General features: G+C 50.1%; 1 protein-coding gene across 2 annotated transcripts in view; it reads right to left on the bottom strand.

Annotated features, from left to right (window-relative positions):
- The window catches only part of LOC144770383 (uncharacterized), a 720,823-nt gene that overhangs the window by 129,563 nt on the left and 572,688 nt on the right, over nt 1-18,572 (bottom strand). For both annotated transcript variants that reach the window (XM_078654860.1, XM_078654861.1), the window contains exon 5: nt 12,485-12,781. In XM_078654860.1, coding sequence (XP_078510986.1) covers nt 12,485-12,781 — 297 coding nt within the window. The remainder of the gene's footprint in view (nt 1-12,484; nt 12,782-18,572) is intronic.

Genomic DNA, 18,572 nt, shown 5'->3' with positions numbered 1-18,572 from the left:
ATTCAGAGTATGGGACACCTGGGGCGCCTCCGGATATTGGGGCCAGGTCGCCCTCGCCATGTCCTGTAGGGCTCTATAATGGAGATACTGTCCTCCAGCGAGACCAAAGGTCTCTGTAGCCCTTTCCAGGGTCACGAAAGTGTCGTCAGGATATAGGTCCGCCAAAGTTTCACAGCCGCCTTCACGCCATTCCCGGAACGACATGTGTGCCTCCATCACCGTCACCGGTGCCAATATCCACACCGGTAGCTCCCTATGAAATGGGGCCCGCCGCAACACTCTCTCCACTACTCGCTGCCAAAGTCCGGCAGTGTGCCGAACAATATATTTCAGGGAGTCGTCCGCTCCCCTACCCCGCATCAGGGCCACCTGTAGGGTCCTCTCGTCCGCTCTACCCGCCAGGAGTCACAACTCCCAGTTGTCCGTGCCCGCAAACCAGCACGGGGCTGGTAGCAGTTGGGCCGCATAATAGTATAGGTCAAACCTCGGGGCTTCCAGGCCTCCTTCCTCCCAGCGTCTGACCACCGTGCGCAATGCAACTCTGCTGCGTCTGCCCGCCCAAAGCAAGGAGGTGAGCAGCGTATTAAGTTTGTTGAATACACGAGGAGGGAGAGGGCACAGGGTATTCTGTAAGGTATACAACACTCTGGGCAACATCACCATCTTCGAGACGGCCAACCGTCCCATGAGAGATAGTGGGAGCGTATTCCAAAAGGACACGGACTGTTGTAGGGAATCGAGCACTCGGACGGCGTTCCGGGCCAGCAACTGCTCGTCAGACACGGCCACTTGGATTCCCAGGTATCGGAAGGCCTCTACTTCCCATCTAAGTCCCAGGGACGGGAAACCCACTCTTGGGTCCTCGCCACAGCCCGCAAGAGGGAAGATCAAGGACTTCTCGGGATTAAGGCGCAGACCAGAGGTGCACCAAAACGATCCAAGTGTTGCAACAGGAGCGGCACTGATTCCCGGGGGGAGGTCAGGTAGAACAGTGCGTCATCGGCGTACAACGAGACCAAGTGCACTGCATCCCCCCCTTGTATCCCCCAGGGGGCCATCTCCGCTCGGAGCGACACCGCCAGGGGCTCAATCGCCAATGCGAATAGGAGCGGCGACAGGGGGCACCCCTGGCGGGTGCCCCTGCCCAGCTGCCACTCTTCTGATCGGGCCGCTCCGAGTCTGACCCTGGCCGTAGGTGCACTATAGAGGATACGGATCCAGGCGCAGAAGAGGGGTCCCGCCCCAGCCAGTTGAAGCACCTCCAAAAGGTACCCCCAGCTGACAGTATCAAAGGCTTTAGCCAGGTCTATCGATACCAGGACCTGAGGATCCTCTCTATCACGCACTTCATGGAGAACGTGGTTTAAGTGCCGAAGATTCATGGTGGTGTTGCGGCCCGGGATGAACCCGCACTGATCCTGGTGGACTAAGTGCGCCATATGCGGTGCCAGCCGCGTGGCCAAGATCTTAGTAAGGATTTTTGCATCTGTGTTAATTAGAGTGATAGGCCGGTAGGCAGCGGGGTCACAGCCATCCTCACCCGGCTTCAGAATCATGCAAACCTCACCCTGTTGCATGGTGGGCGGGAGTGTGCCACGTTCCAGTGCTTCATGGTAAATCTGGAGGAGACAGGGAGCGAGGGTATCCGCAAACGCCTGATAAAACTCTGGTGGAAAACCGTCTCCACCGGGCGTCTTAGCCGTCGGTAGGGCAGCCAGCGCCATTCTGACCTCCTGAAGCGTCACCGCAGCGTCCAGTTCCTCCGCATCTTCCCTAGAGAGGGTCTGGAGAGTCAAGCCTCGAAGGTATGGCTGATACAATGCCTCCGTCACTAGGGGGTCCGCGCTATACACCTACTGTAGATGCATGCGAAGCACCGCGAGGAGGTCCGCCTCTGAGTGCACCAGGTCCCCAGCGGGGTTTCTCAATGCCACAATCCGTGCAGGTGCCGATTCCCTACGGAGGATCCAGGCCAACAGGCGGCCCGATTTGTCCCCTTCACGGTGGAGTCGCTGCCGATATTGACCGAGAGTAAACTTATCCAGCCGGGTGAGGATATCGTGTACGCCCTCACAGGCCGTCCTTTCAGAGTCTAGATCCGACCCATCCGGTTCCGATAAGGATTGACAGTGGCAGAGGCGCTCCTCAGCACCCTTGAGCTCACGGAGCAGCTGTCTCCGGACTCCATAAGTCAGGCCACTCCATAAGTCAGGCCCATACATGCGCCCCGCACAACCGCCTTAAGGGCGTCCCATTTGGTCGCATAAGGCATGTTGCCATGTCCCCAATTCAGATCCAAATAGGTATGCAGGGTCATCTCCACATGTTCTCGTCCTACCGGATCCTGTAGGAGATCTCCCGACATCCTCCAGGTCCGCGGACGGGAGGACCGGTCCACCCATTGCATTACGCACGTTACGGGTGAATGATCAGACAAAAACCTAGCCTGATGAGTGACCGACAAAGCAAGGGATGCATCAATATTGGCAGCCGAGTCTATTATGAGTATTGTGCGTGGGGGTATAACAAGTGTATAGTTTGAGTCCTGGATTACCGATGCGCCACACATCGACAGCACCCAGGTTATCCATCACCTCCCGGAGACGTGCCGTCATCCGCGGTTTTGTGCCTGCGCGGGGAGGATGCCTGTCCAGCAGCGGATCCAGTACACAGTTAAAATCTCCAAACCAGAGGAGGGAGGCATCTAAATCTGACACTATAAGCTCCTGTAAGCCGGAAAAAAAACTCGGGTCATCCACATTGGGTACATAAGAGTTCAACAGCAGGAAGTCCCTCCCATCCAGCTTCACGCGTAAAATTACATATCTGCCCTCAATATCTGCCTCAACAAACTGGACCGCCAGGGGAACCCCGGGTGCCACCCAGATCAGGACCCCCCTAGCATAGGTAGAGAAGGAGGAATGGAACATCTGACCCCTCCACTTCTTTGCCAACTTAAGGGCACCTTCCTCATTCAGATGTGTTTCCTGCAAGCACGCCACAGAGACTCCATGGCGGCGGAGAAAGGACAGAACCCTGTGTCTCTTGGTGCAAGTGCCCAAGCCACACACGTTCCAAGTTAAAAATTTGTATCCCATAAGCATTGGCCATGCCCATCCGGGCAACCAAGTCCAGCATCTGCAAGCAGCCTTCCAGGGGCTCGAACAACGGTACACACGATGCCAAAAACAGTTTCCCCGCATAACCCCTTCCAACCCCACAGGTTCCCAAACCACTCAAACTCTGAAGAAATCCCCCCCTCCCCCACCCACGAGCAGGAGTAGCGCAACAACAAAACATGCCACCCCACCCTCCCCCTGCCAGTGCCAGGACGTACACAGCTACCCCATTCACCCCCCACCACACACGCACTCAAGCACAACAACCCCCCCCCCTCAAGCCCCCTACCGAACCCAGCAGAGAATAGTTGTACTCTCCCCGCGCAAACAGTGCAATGCAAGTTACGTTCCAGCAAGTAGCCCCCCCCCTCAAAAAAACTCTCTCAACAGACCTCACACATGGAAAGAGAAACAAGATTTTGCCCTTCAAGGCAGTAGGGCACCAAATGTCAAACGCTGCCAACAGGAGTCCTCAATCAGGGACGCAGCCCATACACAGGACAGTAGGTCAAGGACATAGAACAGCCAGGAGCCATATCACCTTAGGATGAAACCGGTACCTGCAACAACTCAGTCCCTCCAGTTTCCGGGATCACAGGAGCAGTGAGGAGCGTGTCCTGTATCGTGTCTTGCAAGGTGTCAGGGACCAGGACCTCCTCAGGATCCGCCTGACTTGGGTCCCCCAACCCGGACGCACCTGGCAAAGGCTCCAGGAGCATAGCACCGTCCCTGCCCACCGTAACCCTAGGTTCCTCTGGGTCAGCTGACCCAGATCCTCGCCTCCGTCTGCTACGGCGTCTCCGTGAAGGTCGTGTTCCCCAGGTCTCCCGGGGTCCCCCCCGTTCCCCGGGCGGGAGGTCGTCGCCTCGGATTTCCAGCCATTCCCAAACCTCCGCTGGAGAATCAAAAAAGTGTGCCTTCCCTTGCGAGAGCACCTTGAGTTTTGCGGGATACAATAGCATATATTGCAGCTTCATCTCGCGTAGCTTCCTTTTCACCCCCAATAGGATTTCCTCTGTTCCTGGACTTGTTGCGTGTAATCAGGGTAGATGGACACCCGACTATTCTCAATGGTGAGATCCGCTGTTTCCCGTGCCGCCCGCAGAATACAATCGCGATCTTTATAGTTCAGGATTTTGGCGATCAAAGCTCGCTGGGGCTCGCCGGGGCGCGGTGGCGGGACCAGAGCGCGGTGCGCTCGCTCGATCACAAAGACGTCTGAGAGGCCCACCGGGCACAGCTGTGAACGGATCCATGTTTCTAGAAAGCGTTCAGCGTTCCCCGCCTCCAGCCGCTCCGGCACCCCAAGAACTCGAATGTTGCTTCGACGGGCCCTTCCTTCTGCATCCTCAGCCCTTCGTTCCAGAGCTCGCGTCGCAGCCGTGAGGTGCGTGACTGTCTTTTTGAGAATGGCCACCTCACCCTGTAGCTCCGCAATATTCCCCTCGGCATCAGTGACCTTATCGGCAACCTTACGAAGGTCAGTGCGCAGCAGGTTGACGTCAATGGAGACCGTTTCGATCTGCCTCTCTAGTGCAGTATGTGAGCCTTGTATGGCCTTCAACAATTCCGCCTGTGTTGGCTCCCCAGGGTCTCCCGCTCCCTCATCCTGGCCCGATTGGCGCGTAATCCGTTGGGAGGGCAGCCGCTGCGTGGTGTATTGGGTGATGGTGTTGGGCTGCGTGGCACGCGACATCTTGTCTTTGCGCATAGCCAGTGCCCAGAGGACTCGCCAGCCACTCGGGGGGCCCCCTCAGGTAGGAACAGCACTGGGCACCCTCAGAACTAAAGTCCCAGGCGACACCCAGTCAACGGGCACCGGGATGCAATGACGTCGGGCGGCCCCCCAGGCACAGAACAGCGACCCCGCGTGAAATGGGACAAGATCCAGGCCCCATCAGCCTCCGCCCGGCGAGGTGGACCCACACCATACACCAGTCTCCTCTGGTGCGCTGTCCCCCCGAACAGGTAATTCAGTGCGGAGGGTCAGGATTTAGAATGCCACTCACCAGAGCGCCCTCCAGGCCTTCAATCCTCCCCCAGCAGGGCGGAGATGTCCACGGGCTAGTTCCGCTCCCAGGAGTTCCGGGCCCTCCCCGGCAGTCGGCCCGGTGTGTTTAGGCCGCCCAATGGTCGCCAGCCGCCAGTGGGGGGAACGTCGCCACGACAGGGCAGGTCAGCAGATCACAAGTCCAGCCACCCCCGCTGCAGGCAGCATCCGCCCCTCCGCCGGGCACCCAGAGGACAGGTTCGCCAGGGCTGACAGGGACTCCTCGCCGTCACTACTAGCGTCACCCACGGCCTCCTCTCATTCCGCAATGTGGCGCCGGCGGGAAAGGCCTTCCGGAGCGGCCACCTCCGCGGGCGCCGGTCGAAATGTCACACCCGTGGCAGCAATCAACAGGCTCCAGGGCTCGCCACAGGAGCCGCAGATGGGGGCAGGCTCCGGTGCGGGTATGTAGGCGCCGGGTCCTGCAGGAGCCACAGGGGAACGGGTCCGCTCCACCCCCGACTCACCCGACTAGGCTGCAGACCCCGGCCTCGCGTAGATGGAGGCCCGGGACTCAACCAAGGCACTCCCGTGGCAGTAACCAGCAGGCTCCAGGGCCCGCCACAGGGGCCTTAGAGGGCAGCAGACTCTGGTGCGGGAATGAAGGCTAATTTAATTGGCTAGTTCGCTTAGTGCATACACCTCCTTCACTGTCCTTTTTGGGTGCTACCATCATAGGAGAAGCCCAGGGCGTTTGACCAGCAGAATAATCAATCATATTTTGTTTGACCAATGATTCAAGTTCTTTTTCAACAGCTTCTTGTGAATGTAATGCAGTATGTCAATGTCTTTGAGCAATAAGACAAAAGTCCTCTTTAATGTGTAATTGTTCTTTCATACTCTTGAGTTTTTCTAACCCATGAAACAACAAAGGGAACTGACTTACTATTTCTTGATGAGCATTCATGTTATAGTTTACTGATAGCAGTCCCATATCAGCAGCTATGCTGAAAATGAGTAAACAGACACTTGACACCACACCTTGAAATACATCAATGGGAGCTTGTACTTTTGATTTCTTGTGAAAAGTCTTTTTTTGCTTCAAATGAACCTTGACTTTTTAATGGCGATAATGCAGCCCATGTATACACTTTAGTTTTCAGTGGCATACGTTGTGGCAATAGAGACAGTTCATTGTACTTCTTTCAGGCATTATGTTTAAAGACGCACCACTGTCGCAAATAAAAGGTATCGAGCAACCATATATTTTTAGCGTATTCTTAAACAGCGTTTGATGACTTTTTAGGTCTTGGCGTGCGTAGGCTGCGCTTGCGAGAAATTTTGTTTTTCAGTATGGGGGCTTGAACCCGCCCCTCTTCTCCATTGGCTGGCTTCCTAAACGGAGGCCAGCCATTGGAGGATAGGGGCGTCAGTCCGTTCAAGCCCGGATTCGGGGGGGTGTTTTTTAGGTTCTTTCTCTCCTCTTCCTATTGGCTGGAATTTTACATTCCAGCCAATGGGAAGAGGAGAGAACGAAAACCACGCCCCCGAATCACAAAATGACGCTGCGTTTCTCCGAGGCATTCCTGCCTCGCCTCGGAGAAACATGGTGGCGCTTGTTAAGCCTTCCGTGGCTTCTTTATTTAATTATTTAGCCCCGCATTGGCTCTACTGCCTATTTCACTCCCCTGCCCACCTCCATGATCTGGCTGCCGAAGATGCTGAAAAGTGTGTCCCGGCGTTGCACTGTACCGCCAAAAGTATTGCAAGGTGAAGAGTCTTGGCTTTGCCAAGGCATATTAATTAAAGTAGTTATGCAATGTAACCCATACGCTGTCCTCAGAACGTATGTAAGGTAACTGAAAAATGCAGTGAATATGCGTTTTTCGCTTGAGCTTACATTTCTAACTATCCCGTTCTGCTGAGTTAGAATTAGGCGATGTTGCATTATTGTAAAAACAACCGCGGCAAGACCTCGTTGTGCGCAGAAAAGTCTCCGGTTTAAAATCTGCAGTTCCCTGCGAACCGTGGAAACCCGCCGTGTTACCCACACGTGTGGATTTGGAAATGCTGCTGCCCCTGAAGGCAGTCGGGTCATTGCCGCATTGTGGCACTGCCCTCGTTGACTTAGCCTGGGCTCGAACAGGGGTCGTTCAACGCCTGCTTGGCTTCTGCCCTGTAGACCCCCTCCTGCCTTGGGAAGCAGGCGTGTGGAGTGTAGTGTGTTGTGGCACAGCTGTGACCAGGACACGCCCCTCCCTGCACACAGCCTATCTACACATAGCAACAACATGGCAAGTCTCTACACACCAGCCTGGCCCTGCGGGTGAATACCCTCCTCCATTCTGTCCTCCACGAGTGAAGCGATCTCAGCTCTGAGGACAAGGCATAGTGTCGGCGTGCAGTGAATGCAGAGTTGTAGGTGTTCTACGTGGGAGGAGGCACTGCAGGTACGAGGGCCCTGGCGGGCCAAGCCCCTCCGGGGGCAGCGTGCACGCTATTTATGACTTGCGGCGCCCCCTGTGTCGGATCGGGTTGCCCTGGCACAGACAGTGGCCTGCCCCCGGGCACCCTGGCACAGTCCCACTCCGCGTGCAGAGAGCGGGGGGACTGGCGGCATAAATCTGGTGGGAGCTGTGACTAGACGCCGGTCAGGGAACCAGCTAGTTAAAGCTTGCACGGGAGGCCACCCTGGCGCAGAACAGCAGTCAGCACTGATGCTGCAGGGGGGTGTGCACACCGGTGATCGGTGCCACCTGTGAGGTGGTGGCCGTGTGCGGCACACGGCAGAGGTAATGGGCCACGGGGTACAGGTGATGGCGGGCGTTGCACAGTCCAGGAGCGCCCCGTGTAGACCCGGCGTTTGAACTCTGCAGACGTGCAGTAAAGTGCCATTGAGGCGCACCAGTGTGCATCCGAGATCCGAACGCGCCGTAGTGTGCAGCATGTGGAGGGGGACTCTAATGGAGTGAGTGGTGATGCACATGCAGTGGGTGAGGAGGTGAAGGATTATTTTTTTTTTTGGGGAAAGTGCGAGTAGTCAAGTGCCCTCGCACGGTGTGGACTCACGGACTGGCATTCTGGGGACGAATGATGGTGAAGTATTCTGCTCTGCGCTGCGCTAGCGCAGAAGTGGTCTGTGCGCTTCTTTTTGCCGTCTTGCACACTCACTAACTGGAAATATTTCCGAGTTTATGCATTTTTTTTCTTCTGACAACAGTAGTCAGAAACACAGAGGCAGTTACTCCCCCCTGGTTTGTCATGTTTCCCAGCCCTTTTATCCGAAAAATATATATTAACTTGAAAAAAAACTTCGATTTACCGTATGCGCTCAGGAAGCCCAAAAGAAGCGCACATGCCGCCTCTGCGCTGGCGCAGCGCAGGAGACGCCACCGGGTTAATTACAGCACCGACTCCTGTGCAGTGGCGGAGATGAAGGGAGTAGCGTTTAGGGGCTCTGTGACCACCTCTCAGCCTTCTGTATCTGATGAAAGAGTCAGGAATCGGTGGAGGATATATTCAAGTTAGTTATTTATTTTGAATGCTCATGAGGGGGCCCCATCTGCACAGTCCCGAAGAGTCTGCAGAGGGAGCTGCCAGACACAAGAAAGCAGCAGGTTATTTACATCACAAGCGGCTGAAAGCCAGACAGTCGTAGGTGTACATAGACTTGATGAATTGGTATTACCTTGCACAAGACAGGAATGAAACTAATGTTTTACCAGATCACATTTATCATTTAAAGATCCAATTGCAGGTGTAAAATGATGTAATGGACACAAATCAGTTTTCTTTTTTCTTTTTACCATAGATCAGGTGTGTAAAATGGTGAATCGTGAGTGCATTTCCAGAGATTACGGGCAGCACAAGATGTTGGTAGAGAGAGAGAGGGCACAAGAAAGAGAGAGAGACAGAGACAGAGCTTGTTGTGCTTGCTTTCCTGCCCCCTGTTCCCTCGTTGTGCTTGCTTTCCTGCCCCCTGTTTCCTCGTTGTGCTTGCTTTCCTGCCCCCTGTTCCCTCGTTGTGCTTGCTTTGCTGTTCTCTCATTGTGCTTGCTTTCATGCCCCCTGTTCCCTCATTGTGCTTGCTTTCCTGCCCCCTGTTCCCTCGTTTCCTGCCCCCTGTTCCCTCGTTGTGCTTGCTTTCCTGCCCCCTGTTCCCTCGTCCCTGTTCCCTAGTTGTGATTCCTTTTCTGTCCCCTGTTCCCTCGTTGTGAGCGTTTTTCTGGCCTCTCTTCCCTGTGTGTGGCTCTGTGTGTGTGGCTCTGTGTGTGTGTGTGTGGGGGGCTCCGTGTGTGTGTGGGGGGCTCTGTGTGTGTGGGGGGCTCTCTGTGTGTGTGTGGGGGCTCTCTGTGTGTGTGGAGCTCTGTGTGTGTGGGGGGCTCTGTATGTGTGTGGGCCTCTGTGTGTGGGGGGGCTCTGTATGTGTGGGGGGCTCTGTGTGTGTGTAGGGCTCTGTGTGTGTGTGGGGCTCTGTGTGTGTAGCTCTGTCTGTGTTGGGCTCTGTCTGTGTATGGGGCTCTGTCTGTGTGTGGGGCTCTGTCTGTCTGTGTGTGTGGCTCTGTCTGTCTGTGTTTGTGGCTCTGTCTGTCTGTGTGTGTGGCTCTGTCTGTGTGTGTGGCTCTGTCTGTGTGTGTGGCTAGCTTTTTTTGTAGGTGGCTCTATGTGTGGGTGGCTCTGTGTGTGTGTGTGGGCAGCTCTGTGTGTGTGTGGGTGGCTCTGTGTGTGTGTAGGTGGCTCTGTGTGGGTGGTTCTGTGTGTGTGTGAGTGGCTCTGTATGTGTGTGTGGGTGGCTTTGTGTGTGTGGCTCTGTGTGGGTGCAAATGCAATAGGTCTTGCATTTGCGAGCGATTAAGCTATTGGCATTTATTTATGTTTTAAAAAAAAACATAAATAAAAATAATGTCATGAGCAATGCCAATAGCTCTAACTTTAACAATGCCGAGACCATTGCATTGTAAATGCTTGTTCATGTTGACGTTTCTTTGACTTGCAATTTTCTTCACAAGTGGCCAGTCAAACATGAGCATGTTTTTCTGTGGTAAACATTGACATTTTACAACCATCATCTTCACTTTCACTTGATGATGATGCTGAAATACTTTTTGATAATGATTTAGATGACAATTAACTTTGTTTGATGTTGATTTGCCTCAACTGGTGTTCTCGCTTGGCCTTATGGGGGTGCATTGAACGTCACTTCTGAAATGCTCGGGTGGCCATTTTGTCTTTGTGCCATGATGCACTTACTTTTTACTTTGCTTTTTACTTTGCCTTGCAATCCATTACAAAATGGTTCTCCTTCACACAGCCTTTGCAAACCTGTCCATTGGCGGGACATTTACCTTTGTGTAAAAACAAAAATCCACACCTGAAGCACAGCTTTTTCCGTGGAGACAGCACACTGTGTCCCTCTGCCCTTGTGCTTTGGCTTACTTTTCATGTTCATGACTGACTCACTCTGGGCACCTCCAAACTCCATGTCAGTAGGTTGTTGATCGGCATGCTCTGGCAGCCATGAGAACTCATTCCAGACTATGGGCCTGATTAGATGTTGGCAGACGGTTTACTCCATCTCAACGATGACGCATATCCCATCAGCTGAAATATTAATCCCATAGGATATAATCGGATTTATATTTTCACGGGCGGGATATCTGTCACCGTTGTGACGGAGTAACCCATCCGCCCAAGATCTAAATCAGGCCCTAAAAGTTTCTCAACTCTGAGACGAATAGCTTCCTCATAATTTAATTAATTGAACTTACAATGCACATCCAGTCTCTCAACAAATTTGTCGATGGTTTCACCAACTTTCTGTTGTTCTCGACTGAATTTTGTAATTTACATTCGGCATTGGATTCAACTTTAGATTCAAGACTTCTTTGATTTGACGGTATGTAATTTCATCAGCTTGCTGCATTTTCTGTATGACTTCTTTTACTCCTTCACTAGCTAGATTCTTAGGGTATTTGATAATCTTTTGTTAGCTGTTTCTTCTAGTGCATCAATGAAATCCTCAGATGTCTCTATCCAAGCAGTTCATCTGCTGCAAATGTTCAGCTTTTTGGCAGAATTGAATGTTGATGGTGGTTTTAGGAAGGCGGCAGTATTATAACCATTGGTGGAACTTATTGGTGTAGACAGTAGTGTTCTTTCTGACGCTGCTTGATGATCTTGTTTATTCAAACCATCTCTGAGGCCATGCAATGTGCTGGCCTCAGGGTCATCTTTGATAATTACAGGAAACGTGGCGTCTCTGTAAACACAACCCCAGGTACTTCCAGGGTCACTTCCCCCAATGTTGCAGTATGATAAATCTCTTTACTCAGTTCCGCAGATGATCATTTCTTGTTTCTGACTTGCTTTGTTTTTAGGTGTATTCTTGTACTGTCTGACACCTGGTTGATCTCTGCCTCGCAGCGCTTTTAATCACAGTGTTATCTTACAATTTGCTGTTGCTTTCAAAATCTGGTTGGATCCGCCTTTATTGTTATTACTCCGTATGATGTAGAGCTTTAGGTTGCATAATAGCCGTGTACCTCTCTTTCCTGCATTACCAGCGGGTTCTTGGCCAACGATGTGTAGGCTTCTCAGTGAACCTTTCGTTATCTTCAAATGCTTTACACAGATGAGCTGAGCTTTGACTCCACATCCCTCCAATGTTGATTCTGACCGACAGAGGCACATGTGGCATGCACAAGCAGTTTGCTGGACCACAACAAACTCTCTCGGAGAGCACTGTCGACCTTCGGGATACTTATCCGCTATCTTGCCACCAGTTGTAGCGTCCTCCATAGCCTAGCTACATGCTAATGACTATGCAACACACAGAGCCTAACATAATCATGTCTATTCATTTACGTGTAACCACAAACTTTATATTCTAAGCCTGCATTCACTTTACAATGCTCTAACACTTATGTCACAGTTCTATGAATTCAATTAGGAGGCAAAGGGGTTCGATCATTGCTAACTCACATGCCACTACAACTACAAAGAAGTGTAGTTGTGCTATGAAAAAGTTTCAGGAAATTCTTCAAGTGTACGTTCTCTATCATAACAAGAAATTAATTTACTAGCCCAAATATTACACCTGGTGAAAACGACAACTGACATTTGTGAAATTCAAACACAGAGGGCTATGGTGACGTTTTTATCTGCTTCCTGCAACACCTTTATTCGTCAATGAAAGTTATGCATTTAGAAAAAAGTTTGTGATTTTTTTAGAGCTGTACAGATGACTTACTAATGTGCTCATAAGTAACAGAAACAAACATGAATGTGGGCTTGGATCCGTTCCATATATTATTCACCACCGATAATTATGGCGCTGTATCATTAGTGATTTAATAGAAATAGACAACAGACTTACTGTTCATCTGTTTCACTGTGCCTACATCACTCATCGGGGAGAGGAACACCTGTGATGTTCGATTAGCCTTCACTTCATACTGGCACTGATATGCACCCTGGATTGCAGTTTCTGCTCCAATGTCGTGCACTTTAACTCTGTTCCCGCTGGACAATGATATGGTCTTTATGGGGTTGGGGTCATCAGCTTGATAAAAATGAACAATAACACTTTGGTGAAGTGGCGGCACGGTGCAAGTCAGCCTCAGGTCCCCTGACCTCAAGCCAGAGAGGGAGATGTTTGGTTTGGCTAAATCCCCTGCAGAAGAAACAAAGAAACAGGGTCAGAGATAGGGTTACTGTAAAGCACCGTCTGCATCCCATGGATATAAAATGTTCCCTAAGGCTGCTGACAAACCACACGGAAGTTGAGTAGCCTGGGCATAGTGCAATTCAACATCGAATTTAAATCTGAGGGGTTGGTATGAGGTTGTAAATGCATTCAACAAATACATCCAGACCATAACTATACCTGAAACGAGGTAAAAGGAATAATTGAATATCAGAACACAAGCATCCGAAGATAAAAAGTGTGCAAAGCAGTAGTACTAAAAAGAGCCCAAAGCAAGCAGCACATCCCAAAGATAATCTTTTTTTTAAATATAAATATCACTGTGATCAACAAGTGTCAACACATAATTTTTTCTGTTGGCCCATTGACTTTAAATCAGTGGTGCTCCATGGAAAATGAACACTTAAAAGAAAATGTATGTCTATATCTCATTCCACTGTATTCTGTTCCTTGCCCACTCCCACCTCTCCTGGACCACTGTTAAATACAAAGATGTCTCATAGACAGGTCATGTAGAAAACAAGTTATTTGTTTATTTATCAGGTTACAGGTTCAAATATAAGTTACAGGATGATAGTAAGATCCATAAAATAACCAATCAGGAGCAGTCTCCCTGCTGCTCAGCCCATCCACTCCAACTGATTTCTCCTCAAGCAGAAACACACTCAACATTCCAATGACATCACCATTGGCTAAGCAGCAAGGCAGAGAACAAGAATTGGGAGGCTGCATTAACCCAACAAGTTGATTATAACAACTACATAACAATCATTGCTGTGGTGGACTAACATTTATTCCTATCTCCCCTGGAATATTTTGTATACCTGGTAATCCTAAAATGCCCCATTCACCATGTCCTATATTCATTATTTGTAAACTTCTACCTCCCAGATGGTGGGCAGGCCTGCGTTTATTAGTGTGAGGGACATTTCGCCACCCACACTGCATCACTTATTTGGAAAGTGCTGTAGCCGTAGGTGATGAAATACCTGTGGCACAGTGGGAGTGCAGCGGGGTAATGTGGGAGGGTGCACCCCTCCCTGTGCCCCCGTAAGGAAAAACAGCAATCATCACGGGGCAAACACTGGCGTCCAGAGTGTTTCGTTGTTTGCAGGGATTTAAGTGGGCCGGGTCCTGCCGAAGCCCGTTGAGCCCAATGGGTGTTGCGCATCTGCATGGAGGAGAGACACGCCTGAGGGCATTCATTGTCAAGGTGTCGAGTTCATTCATTGACTGGTGCTGCTGTTGCTCAAATGTGGGCAGAAAAACTTGGAGTGTGTCATGCACCCCACTTTACACTCAACAATGAGATGGACGCATTCTAGTTAACCAGTTACACAAATATAAGGATTTAAAGAGCCATTTAAAGGCCAGGATCAGAATTTACATGTAAATTGTGCAACAAACATCATGTTTGAATTTGATAGGCTGTCTCCAAAATTTTTATAAAGTATATTTCTTTAAAACAGAGTAATGTTTTACCTTAATGCATCACATAATATCATTGTATTAAAAGACATGTATTAAAAAAGAGATTTTTTAAAGATTTAATGACAAATATTCCTGCCTGCCCTGAGAACAATGCTAGCAGTGAACTAGGAGACATGTGATTGTACCCTTTTTTTAGCATCATTTATCACACATGGAGCAACATTATAGGCTTTTAAAACAAACACAAAAGAGGTTTTTTGTAAATCGCATATTCTGATTTAGGACACGCCCCATATCAAGTAATCCACACCTCTTTAGTATGTTTGCCACATCCCTTATAGAGTCTCCCCCCAGTTTTATCATCCCACTTAAAGTTCTGGGTGTTTGTCCCGCAGTGAACTGTACACAAATCTTCCCAGATATATGATATGTATCATTCCTAGCTGCCTGAAATACATTCCTCTTTGCTCATGCACATGTCTTTTTCACCCTGGATTATGTTCCTTTTTTATTTGTCCTGCACTGTATACCTTTCTTAAATACCATAAAGTACTACACATTTCAGACTATTCAGCTTCATGCTGTGTTTCTACTTAACATGGACTACTCCCCTTTCATGGCTGTGCAGGACTACTTGTCTTTTAAAACTATCCTTGATTAAATGCCATGCACAGCTAATATTAGCTCTGATCCAAATCTAAATGGCCAAGCTACATATATCACTAGCTAATACTTTGGGTGTAATGGTACACCAAGAGGATATATCTCTTTCGAATAAAATTCAAGACGATGCATCTGTGCAGAAATAGATTCAATTCTTGATTTTCTCCCTCGAAATTTATATTTACACATGGGAATTGTCCAGCCAAAGCGTTTCGTTCAGGAAAAATAGTTTTTCTGAACTTCCTCAGGGCTGTAGACAACATACAAAAACATGTATAAAGACAACTACACAATACACCGTAAATACCAATTAATACAAACGAAAAGACGAAAAAAAAAGAATCACATGAAGCTTAAACTAGCTACTCTGAATATAGGAAAGTGCATCTTCTATCAGCCTCCTCTATTTGTTTCACTGAATTGCTGACATATTTGGACCCCTTGGCCCATGGAAGTAAGAAAATACCACTCAGTGTCTATATGTTAGCCCTAACCATGGCAGCGAATTGGCAAGCCTTAGTCAGCATATTTAACTTTTAGGTATGCCCACTGTAAAATGTCATAACAGGGATAAACACCAAGTGCTGGGCTGCATTGCGATTTCACAGCACCAGCAAACAAGACTTAAGGCCTAATTATGAGTCTGGAGGTCCTCGAACGGCTAGACTTATGGTGAGGCGGCGGTGGCGGTCTTCCGACCACCACATTATGAGTGTGCTAGTCATGCCGTCCTGGGACCGCCGACTCTGCCACGGAATGACCATTCCCTTGCAGTGGCATGACGGTCAAAAGGCATCAATATGCTTTTTGGAACCGCCGCGATCCCGCCTGGCATATTACGACTTTCCTTACTGCCACTGGCTTTATTCAGGTCTTTCCGCCATAAAAATAGTGGTGGTGAGGAAAGAAAGGGGGCCTTACAACATGTGCCCCCCTGTGTGCATTCACCCTCAGTTCCAGCACGGCATGGACTTTTTTTTTTTTTAAAGTTTCAAGAGACCTTTATTGTACAATTTCAGCAAGGACACAGCATCGAGCCTACAACCCTGCGGGCCGGCCGCGTTGTTCACAGTTTCCTCACATCACTTTCGGATTAACACAGCCCTTCAGTCGACAACCCTGGGGTCCGGCGGCGTGACAAATGAGGTTGTATACAAGTCAATCAGTTCCATCTACGGATAATCTGTAGGCCTATTATTATAAGAACAATGTGAATCTGCATACAGACCTCCCCCCACCCCCTGTCTAGCCCCAGGTGAACGTGGTTACGGCAGGTCTAAGACCTTTTGGGCTCCTAAAACCAAACAGAGACACAAACTAAACCCCCCCCCTCCCTCTCCCCAGTGCACACACTTAGTTTAGAAGTTTATCTACACGGTGTCTGAGACTCAGTCAAAAGTTAGTACTCACACAAATATTCATGCCCACCCATCTAATAAGTGGAGGTCATCCCATTGCGGACCTTACTTGCGTGCTGGCCGTATCCCCTGAGTCCCCCATGATCTCGTAAGGAACAATGTAATCCAGCGCTGCCGCCACACATCTCTCTCTCCTTTCATGCACTCTACCTCCCCACAGCACCATATGGGGGCACCTAGATCGTATGCATATCATTCCTATCCCTCTGCAAGGAGCCCCGACCCATCCACAGTGTCAGCCCGTGGCCCAGTGTACCCGTTCTCCGAGTCAGAGACCCCCTCTCTCGCCTTACCGTTCAGATATGATTGGTACCAGGCCCAGAAATGTTTAGGGTGGCTTTTGGGGGCCAGCAGTTCACTATAATGCTCAGTTTGGGTGCTGCAGTACAACATGTCACGTGTCCAACGGGCTATTGTAGGAAGGGGCCCCCTCATCCAGCAGTGCGTGACTACTCTCCGTGCAATCAGCATCCCCATATCTGCAAGTCTCCGGATCGCAACGGAAGCTTTCTGGAGTGGCCTATAAGTGCGAGGCCAGGATCGGGAGCTATCTCCACCTCCAAAATCCTGCTCATTTCAGTGAAAATGTCATGCCAATAAGATTGTATCCCCGGGCAATTCCATGCTAAATGGAGAAAGTCAGCATTAGGTGCTCGACATCTCTCACAGTCTGCCATCTGGCAGAGGCCATATCTGTGGAGCCTCTCCGGGGTGTAATATACCCTTTGTAGAAATTTAAAGTGTATCAATCTATGTCGTCCATTAAGGGAAATCCGATTCGTGTTGCTACAGCAGTATCTCCACATATCGTCGTCTATAATGACCTGCAAGTCCCTTTGCCATGCCACTCTGGCTTTCATAAGCTGGTGTTCCCCTTGGGACATTGCTATCCTATATAAGTTAGTAAGTAGGTTGCAGGGTGATTCCGTATTTATTATGTAGGTTAGCTCTGTAACTTCTGGTGGTTCCGCCAAGTCCGTGCCAAGTAACTCCAATAGGGCACTGCGCACTCTGTGAAACTGGAAGCGGGACAGCATTGAGACATTGCTTCTATCACCTGCCACTTGTACCCAGGTTTTAGCTACGCCATCCCGGAAGAGATCCCCCGCATGCAGTATTCCCAGCTGCAATAGCGCCTGGGTGACTCCCTTCTCTCCAATGGGGGGAAGCCACAACAGCCACTCTATCAGCATGGCAGGCGATTAGAGCAGCGCTCCGCCTCGTCTCTGTAGTAACGAGTGCCATGCATGGTTGGTGGCCAAGATTGAGTCAAGGACTCTCGTCCTACGATCTACGGGTAGGCACACCGTGGCCGGGAGCGATAGCTTGCACACAAACAGTTGTTACATACGTACGTGCGGTACCTGCTAGTCACCGTGTACCCAAGTGTGCAGATGTGATGCCTGCGCAACTCTATAATAAAGTTCTAGGTCCGGTGCTCCCAAGCTGCCCATGCCATAAGTCAGAGTGAGCAGTGACCATCTAACTCTGGGCTGCTTTCCCGCCCATGCCAGGCTGATAATGAGCTGAGTCAGTCGTTGAAAGAAGGCTTTGGATAGCACCACCGGGATGGCATTAAATAAGAAGAGAAGCCGTGGCAATACCACCATCTTCATTATGGCTATGCGGCCCATAAGAGTGAGCGGGAGCCTGCTCCAAAGTACGATATCGTCCTCCAGCCTGTTTATCGATACTCCGTAGTTTTCACTAAGGAGAAGTTCTGGGTCTGAGTGGAGACGAATTCCTAGATATGTAATTGGTTCCACCGACCATTGAAGCGGATACTCCATATCAAATTTTTTAGTCACTGGAGTGAGAGGAAAAGCTAGCGACTTTGTCCAATTGACTTTCAGACCCGAAAGCGCTCCAAAATGTACTATCTCTCTGAGCAATGGGGACAAATTAGTTTCCGGGTCATGAACATATACCAAGGTATCATCAGCATACATTGATCCTACTATTTTATAGGTCGGGAACCGAATGCCCTCATGTCCGTGATATTCTCTTAGCGCGCAGGCTAGGGGCTCTGCCACCAGGGCGAACAGCAGCGGGGAGAGTGGGCATCCTTGCCTTGTGCCCCTCCCGATAAAGAAAGGATTCGAGACTATGTTACCAATGCGCACCCTAGCCGAAGGCTTATTATAAAGGGCGCCGATCATTTGGAGAAATGGGGCACCAAGCCCCATTCTCTGCAGTACCTGGTATAGGAAATGCCATTCCACCGAGTCGAAGGCCTTTTCCATATC

The sequence above is a fragment of the Lissotriton helveticus genome, chromosome 7 (assembly GCF_964261635.1).
Source record: "Lissotriton helveticus chromosome 7, aLisHel1.1, whole genome shotgun sequence".
Classification (NCBI taxonomy): Eukaryota; Metazoa; Chordata; class Amphibia; order Caudata; family Salamandridae; genus Lissotriton; species Lissotriton helveticus.
Note: the sequence above shows the minus strand (reverse complement) of the source record. Positions and strands in the feature narration are given on the sequence as shown.